The 13,286-nt window shown below is 37.8% G+C and overlaps 1 protein-coding gene across 2 annotated transcripts; it reads right to left on the bottom strand.

Moving 5' to 3' along the window:
* dohh (deoxyhypusine hydroxylase/monooxygenase) lies at nucleotides 1-12,638 on the bottom strand. 2 transcript variants are annotated; one of them, XM_028028659.1, is made up of 6 exons: nucleotides 12,540-12,638; nucleotides 11,211-11,317; nucleotides 10,595-10,762; nucleotides 4,042-4,118; nucleotides 2,175-2,430; nucleotides 1-702 (listed from the first exon to the last, which is right to left on the bottom strand). In XM_028028659.1, the coding sequence occupies exons 1-6, from the start codon at nucleotides 12,611-12,613 to the stop codon at nucleotides 392-394; spliced, it is 993 nt and encodes a 330-aa protein (XP_027884460.1). In that variant the 5' UTR covers nucleotides 12,614-12,638; the 3' UTR covers nucleotides 1-391. The 2 variants fall into 2 exon arrangements, with proteins under 2 accessions (XP_027884460.1, XP_027884461.1); XM_028028660.1 differs by having other exon boundaries at nucleotides 11,211-11,328; nucleotides 12,540-12,611.
* Nucleotides 12,639-13,286: the final 648 nt, after the last annotated feature.

Raw genomic sequence — 13,286 nt, 5'->3', positions numbered from 1 at the left:
TGTATTTCATTTTATTTATTTATTTTTTACTTTTTGTATATTTTCAGAGTGTAATCAGGGTTCCAACATATCTTTTCCAGACTAAAGTTTTCAGAATGATTAGGCTTTTACATTCACTGTAACAATAGAATACTGAAGCCCAATATGTATTTATGGAACTTGCAAAAACCAGACAGTAGGAAACAAGGAAGAAAATGAAAGAAAAGAAGGAAGAAAAGGACTTAAGAAAGGAAGTAATGGTATTATGATTATAAACATTTAAGAAATAAATAGGTTCCACACTTTTCTGTACCTGAAAAAGTATGAAGGATAACATTCCTCATGTATCCTGCCTGAATTGGAACCCTGTCTAATGCATCAAGGTCCCAGTCATGTGAGGTACAGGGTGGTATTAGCTCTGCAGATTGACCAGTCCGTCTGCATACTGGAACTTATCACTGTTTTCATATTCCAGCATGTCCAGGGCAACCTCACAACTTTCCTTGACAACACGTTCTTGGTCTCTAAGGTAACTATGCAGCACAGCCAGACACTCCTCTTTCCCAATAGACCCAAGAGCCTCTGCTGCCTCATGTCGGACCATTGGGTTCTCCTTAGAACGTTCCAGAGCTTCCCGCAGTGCTGGTATGGCTGCTGGGTGTTGCATCTGGCCCAGAACATACCCGATCTCATGACGGAATAAAGCACTGGAGCACTGCAGGCCTAGAGAGAAAGATATTACAAGTTTATTACTGGGATGAACCATTTGGTGTGTCATCATATGCATTTCTAGGTAGGCCTCCTGCATTTTTCTCTTTCTATTAATGACACTGGATGAAAAAAGGCTAAACTCTGGTGCTCTCCACTGACCCCTCCCTTCCTCATTTCCTTAGCGTAAGGTAGGAGTGAACTATTGCATGAGGCAGTTGGATATGCCCATCTTCTCTATCTAAATCTAATGTTTATTGAATATAGTTTTCATATCCACTTTGGTTTTATTTATGTGTTTAGTTTTTTATTATTAATTTTGATAACAGAGAGTGAGAGTCCATTTTATTTTTGTTTTGTTTGTTTACCAGTTCCAGTGTTAAGTGTTCTTTTGAAAATAAACTGTATTTATTTTTGGCAGGATGTGCTTGCATTATTATATCATTACCATTACATCAGTTTAAAATGGTATTCAAACAATATTATCATTTATCACAAAATCTTTTTTACAACATCGTTCAGCAAAATTTGTTATTGTGACAGGCCAATGCACGTCTAGGGTGTATTCACAGCTGAAACATTTGGTCCGCTTTAAATGGACCAGAGTTTGTTTCCCACGTTGATCTGGACCTTTTGTAAAGGTGTGAATACAGTCATGCAAATCCTGGTGCAGACCAAAGAACCAAGCCGAGTCCTACTTTTTGAGGGGTTGAATTATGAATATGATTGTGGCTGGACACATGTCTCTGTAGCCTCTTATCCTGATTAAGTATTGTTTTCCAGTTGTTAAAACCGGTTAAGGTAAAAACATCCCTCTCATTAGCAGTGCTATATTTCCGACAGAAAAAACAAAAGCATGCATTTCGCTTAACAAGAGTATTCTAGCTATGCTTGTGTGCTGTACCAGGAAGGACTGAACATCATAACACTAGCTAAGTGTTATGATGTTCATTCAGTACATCTTAGTGATGTACCGAATGCACACTTTGGGTAGCTACCCAGTATTGGCCAAGATGGTTCACTGTCAAATCACCAAGTAGACCAAGCTTAGCAGGTTGTATTGAGAGAACAGCATTTGTGGGAGAAATGGCTGATAATAAGGGTGTATCTTTAATCTCGTCTGATTCAGCATGCAACACACATTTGCCAAAGCTGATCCAAAGTTATAAATATTCCATTGGGAAACCAGTGTTTAAAGAGCTGCTCTTGACATTCAAAATGGCACTGCATTTGCAGCATAAATGCAGCAAGTAGGATTCATGTTTGTTTTTCCCAGGTCTGTGCTCTTTCCTTCGATTATGTTTTTATTATTTGTTTTGCTAACAAATTATAGTCTGCTTGCAAAGCAGCACAATGTGAAAGCAAACCACACCAAATAAAAAGAAACTAACATCAGTTTTTGGTCCTGACCAAACAAGCAGACCAAATGACTTTCCTGGTGTGAATACACCCCTTTATTTATTTGCAGACTTCCGTGACCGACCTACCATCACCCAGGGCAACCACAGCCTCCTCTGTGCCCAGGTTCCGTAGTGCAAACATAGCCCGGTAGCGTTCAAACAGTGGCAGACTTTCATCTAGCAGCACAGAGCGTAGCTCTGGTACGCTCCTTCTGGATGCTGGAGGAGCTGGGTCTATTGAGCAGTAGGGGTTCTTATCGGTACTGCCATCCTCCAGCTGTGTCTCTCCGCCACTAAGAAGCCACTCCAGTCGACAAACTGCCAACTGACACGTCTCTGCTACCTGAAAATCAGAGGGAAAATACGAACAAATAAGTTTTGCAATTAGGCTTCTATGGACACTGAAAGAAGGGTATCTGCAGGTTTCAGCAAGTCAAATGTAAGACTTTTAATTCATTTAATTAATTTAAATACATTTTTAATGTTGCTCTGAATTAAATTTAAGACCAAAACTATGTTTTGGTCTTAAATTTGGTCTTATGACAATCGAGCATAGCAAAACCTTCATACTTCCACCTTAAAAGTTTTTTTTTTTTTTTTTGACAGAATGTTTTTAGACTCGTATAGGTTGGCAAAAGAAGTGAGCCAGTGGTAAAAATTAATGTCATCAACCCAACTGGCCATAAATTTGCACTTATACATGATAGACACCGAAAAGCTAGCTAAGTAGTTAGCAAGAGTTTAGTAGTAGCTCGTTACTGGTTGTCTCAAATGCCTTGAGTAACAGAACACAATGAAAATGTTGCAGGTGACTCAAACTTTTACGTGGCAGAACAGTCCCGTGAGAGACAGAAAAAAAACCTACACACAAGATTAAATAGTGCTGCCATGAGAAAATTTAAGGCTGGAGATTAATATATTTAAAGCTACCTTATGTAACTTCTAAAAATAATAGGTTTTAACATATTTGTTAAAACTGTCACCATGTCCTGACGGTATGGTATGAGACAGATAATCTGTCAAAAGATCGATGTCGTCCACCTCCATCCTGAGCTGCTATTGCTAGTGCTAATGGTAGAAAAACAACTTACCGTTTCAGGAAAACTGTTTATTCGCCAGTCATTGATGGCCATGCTAACTCCACAACATTCTCTAATACAGTGTTTCTCAATTCTAGTCCTCACGCCCCCCCCCCACGCCCTGCATATTTTAGGTGGTTCTCTTCTGCCACACACCTGGATTGAATCTGTGGATGATTAACAGGCTTCTGTAGCCCTTGATGGCTGCAGAAGAGGTCATGCAATCATTTGAATCAACTGTACTGGAATAGGGGCACATCTAAAACATGCAAAGCAGGAGGGCCTGAGGACTGGAATTGAGAAGCACTGCTAGCTGCATTACAGCAGAGAGCAAGTGAGGAAGGGGGAGAAGGATGAGCAACCACATGAGATTGTGCTCAACAGTGCTAAAACCTGCCTCCTGACTCTGACTGGTTGTTTCTAGTTAGCACTGGAAGAAGGCAGGAGCTCAGTTTTTTAGATATCTATTTCATACCATACTGTCATAAGATTGTGACAGTTTCAACAAATATGTAAATATATATATATTTTTTATAAATGTTACATAGTGCAGCTTTAAGACCAAATTATTCTTTTAGGCCTTCATTTTAGGTACATGGATTTAAGACTATTTAAAGATGCCTGGACCTTCTGGAAAGGTTGTAAAACTACCACTGATCCAGTTTGAAACATCTAAATAAGTTAAATACTTATTTAGTATTTAACTTATTGTGAAAGAATTTCACAATTCTTTCACATTAAGAATTGTGAAAGCATTTTTTAAAAACTTTTTGCTACATTCCTGATTTACTCAATATGATCATTTAGATAAATATGAAAAGCTCAGGATTGTAAGCATTTAGTTATCCAAGAGTCTGTTGTGTTTGTGTTCCTACCTCTATGACAGGATCCTGACTGTACTCTTTCAGTAATTCCACAACCACTGAATCACCAATTGCTCCAAGGGCCTCCCCTACAAGCAGACAGTAAATCATCACACACTCATTGCTTCTACCCCTTTCATGTGAATCCATCTCCTGTACTACTCTTCTCTGCTTCCTCTCAGGTAGCATGATAGTCAGGTGTGGAAAATTCCATTAAACAAGTACTTCTCAAACAGTGGGGGTGTGTAGCGAGGTGTGTGGGGGGAAAGGGGGGGCATTAGAAGCAGGAGGACTTCATGACTGTTTATTCATGCTTGACTGATAAACAACCCTCAGGTCACTAGGTGGCAGCAGTGTTCAAATTAATGAACAGGCTGCCTGTTCAAGCTGTGTAGGTAGCCTACACAGACAAACTCATAGAGCAGGCATGTCCAAAGTCCGGCCCGAGGGCCAATCACGGCCCGCAGTCAAATTTCTTACGGCCCGCAGCTTCGGTCTTATAATGTATTATTTATGGCCCGACTGCACTGTCAAACAGAATAAATAAATCATAAAACTTGAAACTGTAATTCCTCCTTTCACCAAATGGTGGCAGCACCACTTTAATAGTGCAGCGAACCCCTCTCCGCTCATTTCTGCCATGGCCACTGCAAAAAAAACAAGTTGACAGTGAAGGCCGCCGCTTTCAAGAGAGATGGGAATTACAATACTTCTTCACTGAAAATCAAGGCAATTGTGCTCGTCTAATTTGTAATGAGACGGTCGCCTTGTTTAAGGATTTCAACGTAAAGAGACACTACCAGAGTAAACATGCTAACACATACAACAAGCTAACAGGAAGTGACCGTGCTGAAAAAGTGAAGCAGCTCCAAGCTGCACTGTAATCACAACAGCGATTCTTCACGCGGGCCTGTGAGTCAAAAGAAAATACCACCAAAGCAAGCTACGAAGTTAATGTTAATAGCTAAACATGGCAAACCTTTTACTGAAGGTACATTTATCAAAACTGTGTTATGAAAATGGTGGAGAACATTTGCCCTGAGAAGCAAGAATTTGAGAAAAATGTTTGCCTGACACGTAACAGTGTGGCACTGAAAGTTGAGGACATGAAATTGATTATTTTGAACGGTAACATCTGTCACTATCAACAGTGAAGAGCCAATCGAACATTTATGCACCTGGATTTATGGCACTTATTTTTATTAAACTCTTGAGTAAGATTTGGTTATGAACCTGTAGATGTGACACAAACTATTACTTTCTGTTAGATAAATTGTATTTTTAGTAATTATCAAATATTCGTTGTATCATGTAGCCTTGTAGTTACATTTAGATAATGTTTACTTATATTCTTTTATTCTTTTACTCTTAGTATAAGTAATGTTTCTGTGTGTTAAATAACTTTGATTCCTTCCTAAGGAATCCCTGGGAAATAGAGGTGTTAGTTGTTCCCAGCTGAGTTTTACAGTCCTGGAGGAAACTCTTCTTTGTTCTTTGTGCTACAAAGCCGTTGCTTTGAAGCTATACAACGTGTCCCATTCGACGCCGTGCCTGGAGCAAGAAGGATTTAGATTGTAGATAACATGTGTTTAGTTAGTGATTATCATTTAGCGCTGCAACTATGTGAATTGTTTTCCCCTCCACCATTTTAGAGTTGCAGCGCCCCGTGTGGCAGGGTTCCTAAAATCAATAAAACAGAGGAGCGGGAGATGTGTTTTTCAGAGCGGTAGGAGATTTGTAACTGAAAGCACATCTCTGTCCGTTCTCCTCGCGAGAAACAAAGAATCTAACTCTCTTGTCTTTCCTGTGTTTGTTTAAATTGTCTCTAATAGGTATTTAGACCTGACACTTTCTGAAAGATATTGTAAATGACAAGAGCAAAATTCACTTGTTTTAAGATTTAAAAATAACAGACAACTTTGCATTACTTATAACTCCTGTTTAAAATGTTCTTGAGGCAAAGATATTTTTAAACTCATGTAAATTTAAGGTATTTCATACAGTTTGTTCAATGTTATCTGACTCTCCAGATATGAATAAAAGGCAGAATTTGTGTTTTTAGAGTTGTTCTCATCTGCCTGAGTGGCTTATATTTGGTTATTTTGTAATTTGAAAAATAAAGATAATTGTGACAATGAAAATTGTTTTATAACAGTGTGTATTTGCATGAAACTTTTGTAGTTAAAAAATGTCCGAACAAACTATTGGCCCCCGGGCATCTTCACTTTATCAAATCTGGCCCTCTTTGCAAAAGGTTTGGACACCCCTGTCATAGAGTGTCTAATGGCCAGGTCCCAATACTTGGGCTGCACCTTTCGCCCCTCTATGAAGTGTGGATTCAATCAAAGTGCACATAAGGGTTTGAGTGTGCAGCTTACAAGCGTGCAGAAATGTGAGAATTGGGACAGAACGCTTCTGCCCTTACAAAAGAATCCCATGAAATTCACATGTAATCACATGTGGTTTCCATTTTCCACATGTGATAAAGTATTTTGTTCATGTGATCCATGGTTTATTCAACATGGAATCTCATGTGATCACATATTTCTCACATGTGCTTTAGTTTATGTGCCTCTGGCATACCTTAAATAAATTTTAAGTTATGCCAGAGGCATAAACTTCAACTTTAAGACAAAGCAACACTTACGGTATATTTATGGTTGAGCGCTTTCTTTCTCTTTTTTTATGGATAAAGTGGACTTGAAGAGTTTGCTTTTTTTTCCCGAACAAAAGGTAAGAAATGTTTTACTTGATTTGAATCTCGAGGTGTATCAAAAATGTTTATGTTAGGGTAGGGTTAGGGGATAGGGTTAGGGTTGGGGGGGTAAGGGGTAGGGTACATACGCACACTTTGCAAAGTTAATTTTTATACATGCCAACTTGTGTGTAAAATATGGCGCCGCACATTTTTTTTGTGCACGCGTTTGCTTTATGCATGAGGCCCTTGGTCTTTAATGCACTTCCCCTCTAACAGCAGTTTCTCATCAGCTCTCTCTCATTAGAAAACAGTATGAAAACGTTAGCTACGCTAACAATCAGTGGTTACTTTGGGCCAATTTAGCTACATGGGAAATATTTCTCGGTTGTTTAGAAGCTAGTTTCTGGCTGCAAAGTCAAGTAATTCTGCTCTTTCATCCTTACGTGTGAAAAGTAATGCGAATGTATCCAGTTTGTATTGTAAAACGGTTGAAACAAGTCCACACAGCACAGGACTTGGGGAACTCCGATCGCTCTACGTCCACATACAAAATAGCGGTGACGTAACGTAGGACTCAGCGCTCAATGAGGCGTTTACCTATTCATGTCTATGAGCAGGATGGCTTCCATTGCACTGTGCAACCAGCAGCGGTAAATAGAGGCAAGTACACTATTAATTTGCCACAAAAGGTAGTCCTTATAGCTTCATCTATCAACTTAGTTGATCCAAAATTAGGCTTCTTAATATGCTCCGGAGTTTTCGGAGCAGCGTAGCTCCGCTAACGGGGCCAGGCGACTCCAGGCTCAGCGGGCGGGTGGAGTGCGTCTTCCTCGCTAACCGCGGCCTAATTTCAGCAAGTCACCTTTTTGTATTCCGCTGCTTGTTGTCTGTTCATAGCGGCTCAAAGTGTGATATGAAGAGTTTAATGTGTTTGTAGGCTATATGTACTGTTTGATATGTGTATCAAAATATAATATTCTTACTAGAGAGTTCGATACATCTGAAGATATTATCTTCTGAACTTTGCCACAGTGTTTTCTTCCAGTTCCAGTTACTAATGTTGCCTTCCTCATGGATTTTTTTAGTTTGTAAATTCATATTATTTTTGTGTATATGAAATATATTCTTCCCTTTGATTGGCTTCTTACGTGCAGAGTGAACTTTTTTTAATTATTATTTTTATTGTTTCATACAGTCGACTCTTAGGAGGAGAGGCCCCAACTCCAGGTTTGGATGCAACTTCCCAGAATCTCCCAGTGATCCTCTTCCTCCTGACATCGTCTTCTTCTCTGTCTCCTCATATTTTATATACTTAAATTAGAGGAATATTTTTTCATGATTCCCCAAACATGGGCTGAATATCTGCTTGTATGTTATTGCAATAAATAAATTTTTATGAAAACATTTTGTCTCCGTTTATTTTGGAAGATTTGAGTTTAAAGCTCTGGCTACATATAAGTTGATACAAATTAAATATGAAATAATTATTTTAATGTTTCTTGCTTATAAATCCAGAGCTAAGAAATAATGGAAAGAATCAACTCAAAAGTTGTTCATTATGTTTAGTCAGTTGAGTCTAATAAGTTACAAGTAAAAAGTCTCATGAAGGGGACAAAGGTTTTTATTTTGTATTGGACAGTCATGCTTCACTTATAAAAATGTGAAAAAATATTATGAGGTTGTAAACTACAGAAGAGGATAACGGGTCCATAAAATTTTTCTAACATCAACTGTTGTGCAAGATTATTTTTTTTAGATTAAAGTCCGAATTCTGAGATTAAAGTCAGAATGATGACCTTGTTTCTTTCCCAAAACCTCTTCCGTAGGCAAACATTTATTTAGTTAAGCTTTTAATAATCTAATTGGCACATTATTTCAAACATTACCTAAGTGGTAGAAATGGCTACCTTTTTATTGTATATTTTGGATAATCAACCTTTTCTGAATGCTTGTTCATAATATAGCGGATTATAATTGGTTATGCCAATGCTATTCAGAAAGGAAAAACTTAAAAAACTATGGGGTTTGAATGACTGGCAGAATGTTCTAGTTGTGGTTTGAGCGTCTTTTTAAACCAGAGCAGATTAAAGGTTGATAAAAATTGGGCGGACTAGCCCTTTAGCCCTTTACTGAAATGGAAGCTGCATTTAGAAGACATTAGCTTCAAAACAAAACAAAGTCAGAGTATAAGGCTTTCTGTGTGAAGGTATCATGATCAAATTAATTGCATGCTGCTATGGACGAGTGTACAAAAACAAAGTGTGCGGGGCAGAGAGAACCTCCGGGTCAGACCGCTCGTCAAAAATGAAATAATGAAAATTGAAATCAAGCGCTCGTTATCTGTTTTTTCCATTTTCATTTTGTGCATTAAATGGGAAATAGGATAACGTTTTTGGTTTGATAAACAAAAAACGAGTCTATTTTCGTTTTCTCATTTTTCATTTAAAAAAAAAAAAAAACGAACTGCCTGAAAATACACGGACCGTCTTTAATTAGAGATGGATTCACTGCACAGCAGGGATGAATATCAACTGCTGAATCACTCATAAGCTAGAACTCCTAGGCTGGAAAACATAAAAAAAAAAAACCTATATATATTTTATGTGAATATAAATATGCATAGCCTAAAATAAATTAATCGGTTTTAATCCTTATTTAATCATATTCATTTATCTAAGTTATATTTGTATTATTTTGTGTTTGTATACTTCTATAAATATGTATTGATATTAGTAAATGAACATATATAAAGATATATAAATATTGAGTGGCTGTGTGCTTTATAAAATACTCATCATACATCAATCAGAATATTCTATTCTTATTCTATTCTGTTTACCCCACTAAGAATATTTAAATATGCTCAACCATATATCAATCCAACTCAAAAATACTTTAAAAATAAATGTCCTTGTACATGTAGCTAAGAAAGCTACAGTGAACCATCGCTATAACACGGCTCACCTTTCGTGGCCTCGCTGCTTCGCAGAGTTTTTTGTGCAGTTTTTTTTTCACAGTGCATTGTGTTCTGCATCCTGATTGGCTAAACAGTCTCCGCATTTCTTCTCTACCTGTGTGCCAATAATGTTACGGTATTTAAATATACAGCTTGGCAAATTTTGGCAAATATTTTTGCCCAGAAGAAAAAAGAGCAACAACAACTACCAATAACTATGTTCTTCTCTCAAAAAAGCACACCTGCACCACAGGCTTCAGAAGAAAAAGACACTAGAGAGCGGAGTCAGGCCGCAGCGTCACAGTCAGAGGAACAGTGAAATACGCAAATCACAATTTCTCCTACTGTACTTCGTATTGATGATTACAATGATTACTTTACTGTAGTTATTTGTAAGAAAGCGTTCTATTTGTTAAAAAAATGCTTAGGCCTGAAAACAGGTTTTGTTCTTTGGTTTCAGTGTAGAGTATTTAATTATGCCGTATAATAATTGTAAAAAAATAAAGGTAACTACTTCATGGATTTCGCCTATCCAGGGTTCTTTTTGGAACACAACCCCCGCGAAAAACGAGGGGCATCACTGTACAGCAAAAATTGTGAAAATTTGTTTAGTATTTAGTGATAATAAACAGATTTAGATGCACTGACACTTCATTGCACCTGCCAAACATATAACGCTGAGTGGAGCGGGCGACCACTCCAAGTTGGCGGCCCTATGTCTCGTCAGCGACAATAGGCAAGAGCGGTCAATGAGGCGTCTGGTGTAAACCAAACTGAACTGTCCTCTCTGGTGGTCTACTTGTATCTTGTCAGTGAGTGTATTTAGTACCAGCTGATTATTAATAAATGGCTGACAAACTCTATGCCACGTATTTGACAGAAAGTTGTTTCATCTCCATACCAGGTCTTACCTGCTTCGTGCCTGACCATTGGCTCCTGCTTGGTATCTTTGAGAACAGCTGTCAGGACGGGGATGGCCCGTCTGTCCTGCATTTGGCCCAGGCAGTAGGCCAACTCGTGCTTCAGTAAGGCCGAATCATCAGTGAAAGCCTTGCTGATCCACTCTATGGCTTCAGCGCCTGTCAGAAGATGTTCAAGTAAATCCAGATGTTTCACACATTTTAAACCTGAAAATTTGTCAGAACCAGCTGATTGGACTGGCAAATATACAGCTGAAAAAAGTCTTGTCCCACACAGAACAGTTATTATCATTAGTAGTGCTAATGTTTAAAGTCTAAATGTTTCTGGCACATTATACTGAACACTACTGAATAACAGCTAATCAAAACATAACATTGTAACAATTTTCCATAGCCCAGTAGGGTCAACAGAATCCAAAACCAACAACAAAAACTGAGTTAGCAAATTTTTCATAACCTCCATTATGTTTTTTTCATTTTGTTGGCCCTTCTGGACCACAGTACATTTTGGAATTGGGATCCTAGGCCATAAAATAACATGTTTTAGTATTTTTGATACTAAAACAACTTTAATTTTAATATTTAAAATAGTTTCTTGCAGATTTACCTCCCAGATTCCTCAAGGTGAACAGTGCTCTGAAGCGCTGCATCAGGTCCAGATCTGGGTTGACCAGAACCTGTCCTATAGTGGTCAACTGCTCCACAGTGGCCATCCTGTAGCAGAACTGCATATCAACACAACTGGGAAACATGGTATTAGCTGTCCCAATACTTTAGTATTGGGACAGCTAATACAGTGTGTGGGGTCAGTGTGTGGCCAGAAATTCAGGAAGATTTGATGACGAGGCTTACGAAGTTGTTTAAACTAAGGTTAAAAGATCCCTATATCTATTGTGCACTCCTCTTTACTGTTAACACTGAGCTAGTTTGAAGACATAACTGACCCGGTAATTATTACATGAGTTTTTCATTCGTGAAAAGGAGGTGGTACTACCTTCACTATGACAGGTGTGTTAACCAGAATGTAAAAGATACTTAATAAGAGACAAACACACGTGATTGATAATTTGCTCACATGAGAAACATGCATAGTGTTGGAAATATTAGTTTAATTATGCTAGTTTTAATAATGTTTATCTGCATGGTCTCTGGGGTGCAAACAGCAACACGTCATTACGGGTTGTTTCAGACCACTTCTAAAAGGTACGTTAGAACGCATCAGACAATAAAGAACCCGCCTTGATATAAAAGTAATTGAGCTAAAAGAGCTAATCAGATCAATGGGCCGGAGCTGTCTTAACTGCCGCACACAGTGGTCTCAACATACAAACATACGCGTCTTCGTATGCTTGTATTTTTCTACGGTAATTAATTTCTTTTTTGTGGCTTTGGTTTCTGATGATTATGTTGAGTAGTTGGTGTGATTGTATGCGATTGAATAAATTCTGGTTGATTGCGAAGTTGAACAGTGACTCTTGTCTTTGTGGTTTCACTTTTACACACGACATTAACGGACCTGGGGAGACGAGATAACAACGAACAACAGGTAGAAAATATCTCGTTTCCCAACAATAGTTAAATTTATTTAACACAGTTTTGAGAAAATTAACTTTTACCCATTACAGTTCATGACCTGCAGGGGGTGTACGCGAGCAGGAACAAGCTAAAATAACATCGTTGGAAATATTTAAATGCTTCATAAAGATTTATCTCATAATCAGTAGTTTGTTGAACAATTTCATAACACAGTCCAAGCAGAAACTAACACGTAATTCTATAGTTTATTCGAAATTCAACTGACAGACAGCCTGAACACGTGTTCGCTAACACAGACCAATTCTCTGCTCTCACGATCACAGAACCACACACAGAAAGTCCCGGACAACCCCTGACCTACTGAACAAAGAAGCACAACATTTGACATAAACATACCAACCTCTGAATCTGAGTCCAGAAGCCGAAATACTGCTGAGGATTCTTCTTCTCTGACGCGTTTACAAAACTGAACATGAAGGAAGTACCGCCACCAAGTGGCCCGGAGGATGTATCTGTTTTTCAAGAGTTTGCATTTGCTACAGATATTTATCACACCAATCCGTGCTCAACTAAGAACAATTAAAAAGAGAATAAATAAATTAATGTATTAATAAATTAATTAAATAGATTATAAAACATAAATGCAAGTTATAAAGTTAAAATTACTTTTCATTTTTATGTGTTAAAATGTGGAGAGATTATCTCCAGATGCAGTTGTAGGTCCTTCAGAGAGATCAAAAAGTGGTTAATGATGCATAATTTTACTTTTGTAATCATAAAACTTTGTAAAAAACAAAATCAGACTGATGATCGGAAATACAGCTTTACACCGCTTTGTGATCGTCCTCCACCAAAAAAAAAAAAAAAAAACTTGGAGAAAAGTTATAATGAGAGACCACACTAACTTGTTAGAGGGAGTTGGAAAGATTAGTGGGTGATTTTGGAAACTTATTACAGAGAACAGGGCTCCGTAGTACGCTGAATTGTTTTTTTTTTTTTTTTTTGGGACACTGAAATGTTTTTTTTTTTCTTTTTCGGGACACTGAAATATATATATATTTTTTTCGGGACACTGAAATTTTTTTTGGTTTGTTTTACATGAGAATTCAGAGATTTTTTTTTTTTCTGGGCCATAATTTTTTTTTTT

The sequence above is a fragment of the Xiphophorus couchianus genome, chromosome 9 (assembly GCF_001444195.1).
Source record: "Xiphophorus couchianus chromosome 9, X_couchianus-1.0, whole genome shotgun sequence".
Classification (NCBI taxonomy): Eukaryota; Metazoa; Chordata; class Actinopteri; order Cyprinodontiformes; family Poeciliidae; genus Xiphophorus; species Xiphophorus couchianus.
This window is presented reverse-complemented; position numbering and strand designations above follow the sequence as displayed.